Genomic DNA, 13,551 nt, shown 5'->3' on the forward strand with positions numbered 1-13,551 from the left:
TAATTGACGTACGACGCTGTTACGTTTCCTGGTGCAAAAGCCGTCATTACGGTATGCGGCATGGTCATAGCAATAATTTATCGCTGTTTGAAGCAATTCTATCGCTAAAGTTATACTTTCCTACTTGGTCGCTAGAACATGGATCGCGCGTTTTCATTATCGATCTGTGTGCGTGGGGAGCCCTGTGATTTGGACGTCAAGCCATCTTAGGCCTAGCACGTATGTACGGTTGCAGTGCAGGAGTTTGACACGGCCGAGTGCTAAAGAAAGAAAAAGGGGAGGAAAGGTGGAGACTTGGATGCGAGAAAAAGAGAAAATTAAACAACTCTCGAGGGTCTAATACTCGCGTTGCTGCTTGACAGCGTGAGAACTATCCGCCAATGCGTTATCCACTAACAATTATGCGTATCAAATACAACCTGGCAATTGTATCCCGCGCGTGTCACGTAAGTACCCGACGCCCAGCGATGCAGTCTCGCGTCGTTTTCGTTAAATTTGCATGCCTGGCCAAGGAGCCATTCGCTATTTGTTTTTATCAATATTCATTCTTGTTAAAAAAAAAAAAAAAAAAAAAAAGAAACTTTCGAATCGCTACAAAGTCAACGTTAGGAAAATTCCCCTTGATCGAAAAATATTAGAGTTTCAAACCTTCGTATTAAAAACTGTAAATACAATACCCAATTGCATACTTCCATTTCTTTTAGTACAGATATTAGCGTGGATATATTTTATAAGACTGTAGTCGAAGCTTCGATTCTATACCAGCAATTATACGTACGCGTGTATAGTGTAATTGCGTTGTAACCGATGCATGTTAGGTGAGTAAGTGAAGGCCAATCATATCATAAGCCAATGATGCCCTTCCATAACCAAGCAATCATTAAATTTGCATAACCATTATATTGCTTAGAAAGCACTTGATATCATTCTACGTTTATTGAATAAACGCTTTTATTAGGCAATTACAAGGTTGTTTTGAAAAATATATATAATCCTTTATTAATCGAGAAGAATGTCGCGTGTCACAGATTTATCGTTCTCTTCGTGTTCGTCGACTCGTCGCGATAATACTGTGTCAGAAGTAAAGGCAAATGAACAAGCTGTAAATAAACCATTATAATAATTGAAAGTTTAATCGAGAAAGCCGTGTTTGAAAAAGTTTATAGTATATATAGCATCGGAGGATATCGAGTTGCTAAATAGTTAACGCGGATGTATGAGATTTTGGTAGAAATGGAGTGTCGAAAGCTATAGATTTGGCGAATCGCGTATGATAATCCAGAGGATATAAATGTAGGAGAATTCAGTTGGGGCGAGGGGCATATGGAGAATTAATGAGAGGATGAGCAGCATGTCGGGAATGACGGGATCGCGCTCGAGCGAGATGCGAGATCGGAGCGGAGCGGCGCGAAGGACACAGGTATTGCGTGAACCAGCGTGAACCAGCGTGAACAACCCCTACCTACTTCGACTTTGGACTGTGTGTTCCATCTATGCGTGCTGTTTGTGCAGGGAGGCTACTGTGTGTGCTGCTGGGCACACACAGCGTCGTTCGTCCGTGTCCGCTGCTCGGTGCTCGCCCCCCCCCCCCCCCCAAGTCCCCAACCGACAGGCGTCTGCTCCGTCTGCTCTGCCTGTCCTGGCCTGTATGGATGGGCTGTATGGCCTGGTATGGCCTGCCTGCCTAGTGCCTACGCTCGGGGGCCGCGCGGCGCTCGCAGCTCGCTCGCCTGGCGAGTGGCGTTTAAACGCCGACGCGCCACGCACGAGTTTAAAGAGGGGAGCCACGAGCCAGCCAATGGCAAGCCAGCCAAGCAATGCATTTCGGGCGGAGCGTATACGTATATACCAGAGCTTTCACGAGCATCCTTCTGTCAGACGGCGTCCGATCGCCAAACCGACGGAGTCGTCCCTCTCTCGCTCCCAGAAACTATAAGCAAAATACTTCGAGTCAACATCCTTCGACAACTGGCCTCTATCCACAACGGTTAAAGTGACACACCGGCTATCAGCTATCGGAGAATACTCTGCGACAAATACCATCATCGTCGGCGGCCGGAACTCCTGCTGCTCCGTTCGACCTTGACCATGAAGAAGCTCGTCGAGTCGACTTCTTACCGAGTGCTGCAGCAGTAAAAGAGTAAGAAAGCGAAAGAAAGAGGGAGAGGGAGAGAGAGAGAGGGAGAGGAAGAGAGAAAAAATGTTGCACAGCACATTGCCGAGGGCTTTCCTCAGCCCGGGATTGAGCTACATGGGCTACTACGGTGACGAGGTCCATCATCCTTACGCCTCGGCGACCACCTGGCACATTCCCATCGAGGACGCCTCGGCGGCTTACGCCAGAATGGCCGGTCATCAGCAGCAGAGGATCCAATCCTGCTGGGAGCCCACGGCAAGGTCATCGAGCCCTTGTCCTTTGGATCTGTCCTTGAAAGCACCCGCACCAACGCCGAGTACATCGTGCACCGAGGAGCCGATCGAGGTCGAGGTGGACGACGAGGAGGACCGGAAATTGCGCGAGGATGTCCAACGGACTCAGAATTACCATCGTGAACCAGACGAGGACACCCTGATCGTAGATGACCTTGATTCTCCACCCAGAAGCTCCTCGGTGCAAAGTCATCAGAGCTACGACCGCCTCTTGGCTAAGAAGGAGATCAATCCGGTAGCGGAAGTCGCGGATAAAAGCAGGAGCCTCCACGAGACCCGTTTGCCACTGTACCCGAGCAACGTGGAGCTGTCCTCGAGATACCAGCTGCACAGTCAAAAGCTTCTGCTGTCGAGTCCAACGCAGCTGCAGTCCATGCAGAGTTACCATCATCCTCTGCTGCTGACGCCGCAGCATCCCTTGCAGAGCATCCACGCACCGATGACTCCACCGAGTACACCGTCGCCACCGCAATGTCCGAGAAGAAGACCCAGGGACGAAGACGTAGTTTCTCCAGCAGCTGCAGCCAACTCGATGACTGCGACCCCTAACAAGCAGCAGTCGTCATCGGAAAAATCGTCGACGAGACCGAAGAAGAAACACGCGAGGAGGTTGAAGTTCGACGAGGACACGAGCAGCCCAGTTTCTGGTACCGTTATCCTGGGACCGGACGAGGCTGTGGTTACCGGTGACATAGATCCCGCTTTCAACATCGTCGAAGTGACGGAAGAGGCCCGAGCGGAACTGGCCAAGATCGAGAATCGCCTGGGGCCCTATCAGTGCAAACTCTGCCGGCAGCTGCACGAGGACGCCTTCCAGCTGGCCCAGCACAGGTGCTCGAGGATCGCCCACGTGGAGTATCGCTGTCCCGAGTGCGACAAGCGTTTCTCCTGTCCCGCTAACCTGGCGTCTCATCGACGTTGGCACAAGCCCAGACTCCTCAATGGCGAGACTTCAACGGCCATCCCGGAAATCCCTTGCACCAGATGCGATGCCAAGTTCACCAGACAAGCTGCACTGAGGAAGCATCTTGCGAGCCAACATCCGGAAACCAATGGCGCTGCCAGCAATAATAACAACAATAATAATGATAGCGTTGGAGAGGGACAGGACGATAGGCTGAGGAAGACGGACTTGCAGGTCAGTGGACAAAATCCCTTAACGACCGAGATGCCCTGACACCAATTCCCTGCGAGACCCTTGCCCAGACGACCAGGTCTTTATTGGAGATTCGGTTTGGATCTCTAAGTATAACATCGGGAAAATCATGCATCTTTCGAGAGAAACAACGTCTCCCCAAACACCCCGGACAGGCTTTCAATTACACAAGTGTCAAATCAAAATTTACCATTCTCCAGTCTTTTAGCTATATAGAAATAGATTATCGATGTATAATAATAATTAATGCGGGATGTCTTTAAATGTCTTTCGAGAAAACTTTAATCAAGCAAATATTCTAGTCACTGTAATTGGTAGTCACGACGAGCACCGAATCTCGATTTTTTCAGCCATGAAACTTCTAGTCATTATTACGTTAAGATCTTATATTTTAAATCGAGCAAAATATTCTAGTCTTTCTATGTTATTAATAGGCGTGTATGAATTTAACTATTAGGATTATTCGCAACTTTTAGTAACGATTACCATTTTTTTTTCTATACCGATAAGTGAAAGTAATTTATGCCAAAGAAGATGATATAAAGATATTTGTAATATTTTGTAAAATCCCTGTCGAGGAAAGGTGTGAAACAGTATTCGTAAAATTGTAAATGTGTAAATAGTCGGTGTGTACATAAAAAGAAATCGTGCTACACAAGTGATAACGATTAGTCAGACGCGAGTTGTTAATATATCGAGTGCGAAAGGGAGTTCGTAAAATCTAGTCGTTAGAAATATTCAGAATTAAGCTTAAAATTTTAAGAGTTTATTTTTGTTCGATTTTATCGTATTTCAAATATTCGATGCGATCAGACATACAGCTAATTATCAAAGATAGTTAAGGCAATTGATGGAAATCTAATTAGAATATTGTATCTCTAGTCATACGTATGTAATTCTCTAGTCTATTCTGGAATCGCATGCAATAACTTAATTTTAGACATTTTCCAAGAAGAAAATCCAAAGCATCGATCATCTTTCACTAATGTTCACTAGTCTCTCGTTTCTAGTCAATCAATCTAATGTTTAATTTAGCGATACGCACACAAGTGTTTTAATGAATCAAACCAAAGCACAAGGCAGAAAATAATTCATATAATTAAGTACTAAAAAGCTTATTCGTAATGTATTATATATATGTAAGGGGCAGCTTGCGAGATATCTTTTAGTTTGTTTTACGTTCAGTTTCTGCATTATCCTTCATTCTAGAAAACTTGGAATGAAAGAGTTAAATCTAGTCAACTATACCTAGCATAAAGCTGTGCTTATGTTTTAAATACGAACGTGCTTGTGCATTTAAACGGTGCGAGTTTAAATGGCTTAAAGACCGGTCGTTATACATATCTCTTAATCACCAAAGAGCTCTATTCAATGCCTGTATAAGAATAATCTTAAGTTTCTCCTAACGCAATTCATGGAAATTGTTATATAGAAATACAGCTAGAGTAAACCATCGTATTTTCTGTAACGATTAGGAACACGAGTGTTCCTCGGGAAAAATGCAATTATAATTTAATTTTAGTTTCGATTTTATCGTTTAACTTTTCTTTGCCTAAGTTCTGTCACGGAATAATTGCTAATAGTCGTAAGGCAAACGATGAAAGTAAATCAAATGTTAATAATAATTATCGGTGATATAGTCATATTTTTAGGAAAATATCATGTTTCGTAGCTATTAAGAGGCCACTTATAAGCTATTTAAATGGATAAATCTCATCAGCGCATTATCTTTTCGATTCATTGAGTCTCGAGTACAGTTTAATTTTTTCACTGTACATACGCACACTGTGTATCGCATTTTAATGTATATGTATAAATGTATAAAAAAAAAACAATTATTACAATACTGTTAGCGTCGTTTAATCTTAAGACATAGAACTTAATAATTACAATTAAGCTAATTACTGAATGCATTCAATGTTCATATCTGTATATAAGAGTTTGATTTCCTAAATATATATACGTACATCATCATGAAAACTTGTATTTTAAACTTAGTACTACCCAAAGTCCCAAATTTGACAAATTCAAGTGAATAAAGGTTTAAGTACTGTTAACAGCACTGTACTGTATGGAGAGATTAATCCTGGATTTATAAAGTGTAAAGAGAGTGCGATGTAAGCACGACGAATTTCATTGGGATAATAATATATCGGGAGATGTAGTATAACATAACTATATATCGGACGAAGAAAGGAATGGTCGAAAGTGAGCGAAGGGGTGGGAAGGGAGATGGAGTGATTCGAGTCAGTATTGTCCAGGGATGATGCCCTTCCATATTACTCGTGTGTGTGTGTGTGTGTGTGTGTGTGTGTTAGCAGTAATGCCTCTCCATAGAATCCATAGAGGAGGGATTGGTAGCCCTGTAATCTTCGCGGAAGCTTTGTGCTGCCTCGAATAAAGAGACGGTGTCGCGCCCTTCTCTGGAAAGGAGAGCTTTAAATCCTGCAGGGCGATTTTTCGATATCCTCCTCCTGGGCCACCAAGCTAATAGGTTATTCCTTTTGCCTCTTATATCGTACACAAGTACGAGCCTAATGTAGCCTTCGCGACAGCCAATAATATACTTAATAATATAATCTGCTACGCGAACTCGAGAGCTCATCGCTCGAGGAAATAACTTCTGTGAAGCTGGCTCCGCATTAAGGAACTCCCATGAGTTCTGGCCACAGTGTTAGCATTTTTTAGCAATTGTCTATATCTCCTAAATATTAATTTTTAAACTTTTTAACTTGCTCAAAAAGAAACATTTTGTTCTCTGGAAATTTTTATAATGAGAATGCTGGGCTGGAAAAGGCAAGTGCTGCACAGTGTTTGCTGAATGCTGTAAAATAAGCCTAAGAACACTCAAATCTAACAATCCAATCTGAAGATAATTTAATTAATTAATATAACAACTTTTTTAAAATTAAATTAGTGTATCTCCGGACTGAGGTGTCAGATTTGAGTGTTCTTAGGCTTATTTTCCAGAGAAAAATATGTTTTTGGAAGAAGTTAAGAAAAAACAGCACTGCGGTAAGAACGTACCGGAGCTTCTAATGCGGAGCCAGTTGCACAGGGGGTGAAGAAATAACCTCCACCAGTCTGACTCCTCTATACGTATAGTAATATAATTCATCGTTATCACCATTCGCCGTGTTTATCATTATTACACAGTATATTTGAAAGAGGAGCAATGTGGTTGTCGGGTAAGTCGAGGGTGGACAAATATGGGCAGGGAAAAATGCTGAAGGAGCGTTCGGATGGTTCGGTGGCTGGGAAGAAATAGTAGAGATTCTTGAGAGGCACTTTGATAAAGGTGCAGGTGTACCGGAGGTTCTCCGACCAGCACTCGTGTGAGAGAGCGTCGGGAAATTCTATTTCAGCGTCGAATAGCAAAGCGAAGATGACAAAGTCGAGAAGGAAAATTGCGAAATTGCTTCTTCCTGCAGCGCGGTAGCGCGGCAGCGGGGTATCCATTGGCTTCGTGGGCTGTCGATGCGCCTTCAGCCTCCTTGCCATTTTCCTCCACGATGCAGGACCCTCCAGGGAGCTCCCAGGACTTTGGCACGCCGACGCCATCATATCCTTCCCGAGGAACCCACCAACCGCCTTCCTCAACCCGAAAATTCTACAGCAATCGAATTTTCGTCCATGATAAATCAAACGCGAACACTTGCTGGAAATTGATCGTTCACTCAACGCTTTTTTGGTCTTCCTATCACTAAAGTCATGCACGTATGTATATCGAGATGTGTATACAACAAATTTTTATATTATTATCATATCGAGGTAATTGGCGATTTTTTTTTGCACTTTTATAATACAATTTTATATTTGGAATATTAACAGTGTTTATTAGAAAAGAACGCGTGTAGGGATTACATTTCTAGATCAACGAAATCGGTGTGAATCACATAATTGTTTCCAGCGTCGTTCGGCTCCGACCCTCCGTCAGTCCAGGGAGCCCCAAAGGCGGTTCTGTGTTTGTTTGGAGAACGGGATCACTGGTACATCCCCTTATTAACCATACGACGTATACCTTTCACGATACTGTACGGTAGTACACAAGCGAAAAACTCGGAAACCAAATCTTTTTCGTAATTTACGAATTTTCTGATGGATGATAAACTCGAGCGAAGACTGAACCACGAATGTTGCAATATTGCACTGAGGCAGGGGAAATTATCTTGTTACGCGACCTCGTGTGTCAATTACTATCGGCCTATGGGGGAAATACGATCTTCTATATGGTAAACCGAGTTTATCTAGCTTGTCCATTTGTGTACCATACCACAAACGCAGGTATAGAAGTACGCTTAATACCATTTCTTGCGTTTTCTTGCGCTTATTCGATCCTATATGAAAACTGAAGAATGACCAAATCGATGATGAATTCGAAGTCTTTTATCGGATCGAGGAAGAAAATGTGTGCGTGGAAATATCGTGGTGTCTGAGAGATGGACAAACAGTAGCGACGCTTTTATTACTCGACAAACAATCGTGGACTTTGGTACGCTCGAGTATGGGCCATACGATTTGTGGTGGTGAACAGACACGATATTACTCTGCTGATCCGGAAGACGACAAATATCACCAAGATAATAACCGTAAAAGCTTTCTCCAGATGTGTCGACTGTCGAAGCAGAAAGAAATCCATGATCGTAAGATCTTTCTCAATCTTCGACGAAACAATCTTAATAGAGAATATTCCTTGGTATATATATAATATAGTACGTACTGTATATAGTGGATAGAAAGAAGCATAATACGGTGTGTTAAAATAGATCAATGTCGACGTTAAAGGTGAGGAATGCCATTTGATTGAACAATTTGAGGGAATGGAATGGTTAGTTGATCTCTCTGGTATTAGTACCGAATTGGTTCCAAAGCCGAAAATTGCTTCGTCCTGACCCCAAGCGTGTCTCTACTCGTCACACAGGCACAGGCCGCACCCTACTGTACTTTCTTCTTCTTTTCACCCTCGCCTCCCCCCTCCCCCTTCCCTCTGAAACTCGGATCAGAGGGCTCACCCGAGCAATCTTTTCCCTTGCCGGACACTGCGTGGACAGCCTCTATACACACCCCTTAACAGAGGACTACACGCTTCTTCTGCGGACACGTTAAATGGAACTGTTGACACAGTCCACTGTATATTAAACTATGGTTCAGGAACCAATAACACAAAATAGGGAGCAGTCGAATAATTGTCGGGGCTCAACTTTTTACCAAAGATGATTGACTCGATGGAATTCTATTAACGGCATATGCACGGACTGCACAGACATCGTATAAATGTCACTGTGCAGGAGGAATCGCGTACGCACGGCACGGTGTCGTTGCGTAATCGGACAAATTCCAGCTTTCTTCCAGTAACTAGAAATAAAAGTGAAGGTCGATGATGACACTCGATTGGAATTGGAATTATTGAAAAGAGATTGAAGACTCGAATCGAAGAATCAATATTTTTAATTAAAGGAATCCGTGCGTTCCATCCGGTAAATCTGGCCGAGCAGCTATTTAAAGTTTTCTCTCGAGCCAAAGGGAGAGGAGAAGAAGGAATAATTACTTTCTCATAGTGGAATTAGAGAAAGGTGGTTGAATCCTTGCTCCTCGGGACTCGGGGCTGGCATTCACGTGAGGAGGATCAGCCGCGGAAAAGCATCTTACGCGCGTCTATGGTATACCTAATTCCCCGGGAGCTCTTTGATATCTCAGCCCTAGCCGGTGCACAAAGAAGGAAATAAATATCGCGGTAATCTCGGATTCGCGATCTGGGACACAGGATCCGATTTCCCGCTGCCAAACACTCATCGCCTCCCGGACAACCTCCTCCTCTCTACAGTATATATATATAGTATATGTACCATCTTTCTGTCTCTCCCCATTAAATCATTAATAACCAATTAGTATAAGCAACCTCTCTCTCTCTCTTGCTCTCTACACAAGTATATTCCACAAATTTGTAATAAATTGCCATTAAAACGGAAAAACATTGTATACTGCATATAGATAGAAGAAAAGCAGGAGTGTTCTTTTGATCGCGATTCACTCCCGTGGAGAACAAAGATGGAAAGCAGCCGTACGTACGAAGAGTCGTCCAAGCGAAGCGTCTTGTCCATTTTGCATTTCCGCTCGGTTGATTTACGGTCGAGCGAGCTGTGCACGTTTTCTCGCGATTTCAACCCTCTATCCAACCTTCCCCCCCCCCCCCCTCTACTCCTGGAAACCTCCTTCAAAGGAAACCGCACTGCCGAAATGGTCAACAGGTTTAATGATGTGGCCGAACTCTCCGGGACAACATCCTATCATGCTCGAGGGACATATAACTAGAAATTCTCCATATTTTCAGTATTGTTACGACGTGTATATATATATAAGGACGATCCCTTTTTGTTTTTCTCGCGTTATCATTATTTCTCTCTGTGCGACAAACTGTTCCAGCACTTTGGAACTCGTGCAATATCAGCAAATATAAAATATTTATTATCCAAACGTTACGAAACAAAGTAAAACTAACTAGTCGAAGTCATTTCACGAATTACGGCTGCGTTCTTCTGAGAATTCACTTCTGCCTCAGAATCGGAAATGAAGGACAGCGAAGGTGTTATTAAAGTTGTATTATAAGTTTCTACCTCGGAGAGCCATTGCTTGGTTCTATCGTGGCTATTAATTTTTCTCGCGCATTCATTTTTCTGCCTGTCGTTGAATCGTCTCTCGTAGAGGATCAGGCTCTCCGTTAGCTCCTCCACCGCGATGTTGATCTTTCGATCGATCGATTCGTCGGAGTGAAAATCATCGTCCATCGCAAAGTCGAAAGCCGAGGTATTGTCGTCGCAGCTTTTGCTACTACTGATCGCTCGAGAATTTATTATTTCCAAATCGTCTCCCAATTTGTCATAAAAATTATTAGCCGACTCGTATTCCGCTCTCGAGGAGTCTGTGAGGACACCGGGGTCCAAGTAGTCGACGTTATAAAATTGCTCCCTCTCCAAAGAATCCTCCTGCCTCGATTCGCTCAAGAAATAATTAAGGCTCGAAGATGGCGACATGCAAAACGATTCATTCTTCTCTTTACCAAGCTTATCATTAGGTTTGCTCGAACGTTCCGTTCCATACGTCATCGATGACTCGCTTATTTTGGCTGCTTTGTACAAGGAGGGAAGACGCAAAATTTTCTTCGTCTCCTTCTCCATTTTTGTTCGAGTCTTGTGCTTCAGAATGGGATAGCTGTATCGAGCTTCCATCTCGTTCACATTTATGATATTTTCTTGATTATAAAAATGATACTTCTTGTGTCTATAATTTCTTCTCTCTAGAGCATTGTCGATCCTTAAAGAATATTTCTCATCGATATTTACAGGATCTCTGCTGGCACGGTGTACCTCTGGAATTTCTTCCGTCTCGCTTTCCTCGTTAAACTCATGATGATTGATATCTCTGTCTATCCTTCTTTTAACATTTTCCATGATTTGCGATTCGGAGATTTTCCATTCCAAGTATTTGCTGCTGTTCGTATCGATCGCTTTCAAGATCACGGACGAGGCGCTGTCACCACCACCGTGCGCTTTCGCCGATATACTATAGTTAATCTCTTCCTCATAACCTTCATTTTCAATGTTATCGCGTAGAAATTCGTCGAGTTTTCTGCGAGCGTCAACCTCGCCGTTGCCCGCTCTCTTCCACTCTAATTTCTTGTAATGAATCTTGCTTCGGGATTTTTTAACCTTAGTTTCCCTTCTCTGTTGATGCCTGTCCCTTTTCTCAAACTTAATGAAATCATTATTGAAGAAATCTTCGCTGCATTGCACTGACACGTTTCTCTTTCGACAAACACAAACAAACTCCTGTCTATTACTGTGAAAATTCTTATCTGTCCAGGAGGGGCTGAAGGAATAACTCACATATCTCCTGAGATTAGTCGAACTATAAATTCTGCAAGTTTCACTGCTTCCCTCGGCTTCTCCATTTTTTACTTTCGTTCCTGGATTCAGTCCAATCGAGTATATTTTCGGCTTTTCAGGCGCAAAGCGAATGGGAAAAATTCTCTTCACGACACGGTTACGCAATAAATATTGCTTCAATAATTCCGGGCACCAAGTTTGACCAGAAGTCATTCGCGATATGGTCTCCTCGCTGCAAGAATCCACGTCCCCAAAATAATCAATGGAATTGATCGAGCTTACGTTTCGCAGGCTGGGATGACCCCTTTCTTCCATTCTGCGACGATCCTCGCTTTTCTTAGGCTTTTCCAAATCACTCTTACGTGGCGCGTAATCATTTAGTACAATTTTCTCTTCTCCATCATTTTTATCCCTGTATGTAAAAATTCAATTTTAATTATCGCGTTAAAAAAAATGTATAGAAATTTTTTTTATTGAATTATATAAAAATAATCTTACACTTGCTTCTGTAGAGCACCAATTGGCATATAACGGTCACGAAGCTCCTTAAATTCTGCGAGGAATTGCCTAAATATACTCCTATTTTGCTCAACAATGCTCCTGTTATCAGTATTTGGCAATGTTTCTGATGCGTGTGTCTCGTTAATCACTGCAGATTCTTTCTCCTGTACACGAGTATTTACATTGGAATACAAACTGCCAATTTTTTTATTTTCCAGCAAAGCCATTTTTCGTAGAATCTCATTAACATTGCGATTCTCGCTAAACGTATAAGCTTTCGCGACAAAATAATTCTTCAGCTTCCAAAATATAAACTTTGTAAATTCCCCGAGTATTCGTTCAATTCCATAACCAGATACTCGAACAATGTATCCACTAGAAAGTCTTGACACTTTTAGGTTAATATAGGTTAATATTAAATTGACGAAAGAGAAAGGGAATTTTAACAATTTCAACGAGACGATAAATATCAGCCAAATATTGAAAAATCATGTTAATGTTAATTTCATACACTGTGATTTATAATAACTCGCTGAAAGTGTAGACAACGTGATTTTTTATTAAATAAATAAAATAGTGAAACAAGAAAGGCTGTCTGATGTCGCGAATAATAATAAATCGACTCGTGTATTACGTGTACGTGCAAGTTGCCAGTTCAATTTTCAAGAAAAAAAAAATTAGTGACGATTTTCGAAAACTGAAAAGATTCTAAGATTTGGAAAATATATAAATTAAAAAATTTTACTCTAGAATAATCAAATACTGTTTATAGCGAGAAACATAAAGTTATATAGTTGCTTAATCGTTTCGTATATATATATATATATATATATTGCTCCTGCAGCAAATGTGCATTCTGGAAATGGCTTTGTAGAGTGACGGAAGGCCTTGTCGAATCGTTATTAAAGTCAGTAATCAGTGGTCCCACGACAGAGGACTGAATCAGACGATCAACCCAGAGTAGAGGGAGGGACGTTTGAATATTCGCTAATTGGGTGCTATGAAACTCTCTCTGCGCGAACAATCCGAGTGTCCCGCAATGTTAAGTCATGTGCAACGGAATGCTTCATCACATAACGCAGCTAGTTACTCCAGGCATTTAATATACCAACTCTTCGGCATCTACCCCCTTCCTTCCGTTTTCACACTTGCCAGCGTTGAGACCAACGATCTCCTCAGACTATTGGATAAATAAAATTAACAAGAAATAAATGACAAAGGCATTCGTTTATTTAATTTTGGCTTTAAGAGATACTTTAGAACTTTTCTCGTGGATGAAATTCGGCATAGGATATTTCTATTAAGATTGTCTTTACTTTGGTACGACGCGTCAAGTGGAGGTTGGAATTGAGTCGCGAGCTAGAGGGGTGTATATGTAGTTAAGTACATATACATACATGACGAATCTCGCGCGGCGCGAAACACGCGGCTTGGCTTTCGTGCCAAGCCAACTGGCAAGCTTGGCTTGGCTGCTTGGCACAGTTCGCCCTTTTAGTCTCGACCCTTCTCTCTCGTCCTTTTCTCGCCTTCCCGATGCCTACGGCTACTCCCCTTTCGGCCACTTGTTGCATGCCTCCGCGA

General features: G+C 42.5%; 2 protein-coding genes across 2 annotated transcripts in view; one reads left to right on the forward strand and one right to left on the reverse strand.

Annotated features, from left to right (window-relative positions):
- Positions 1–13,551, reverse strand: part of Pez (protein tyrosine phosphatase non-receptor pez) — a 48,530-nt gene that overhangs the window by 8,898 nt on the left and 26,081 nt on the right. The window lies entirely within an intron of this gene.
- Positions 1,898–5,489, forward strand: LOC136777390 (protein glass-like). Its single transcript, XM_066733642.1, has one exon. The coding sequence runs from the start codon at positions 2,201–2,203 to the stop codon at positions 3,605–3,607; it is 1,407 nt and encodes a 468-aa protein (XP_066589739.1). The 5' UTR covers positions 1,898–2,200; the 3' UTR covers positions 3,608–5,489.

Source organism: Prorops nasuta, unplaced genomic scaffold, assembly GCF_024137725.1.
Source record: "Prorops nasuta isolate Cenicafe-Biocafe unplaced genomic scaffold, Cenicafe_Pnas_1.2 PNAS00002, whole genome shotgun sequence".
In the NCBI taxonomy this organism is placed as follows: domain Eukaryota; kingdom Metazoa; phylum Arthropoda; class Insecta; order Hymenoptera; family Bethylidae; genus Prorops; species Prorops nasuta.

What these genes read in the sequence shown, in the direction of transcription:
- LOC136777390 (XM_066733642.1), top strand. Translation starts at nt 2,201, where the DNA reads ATGTTGCACAGCACATTGCCGAGGGCTTTCCTCAGCCCGGGATTGAGC.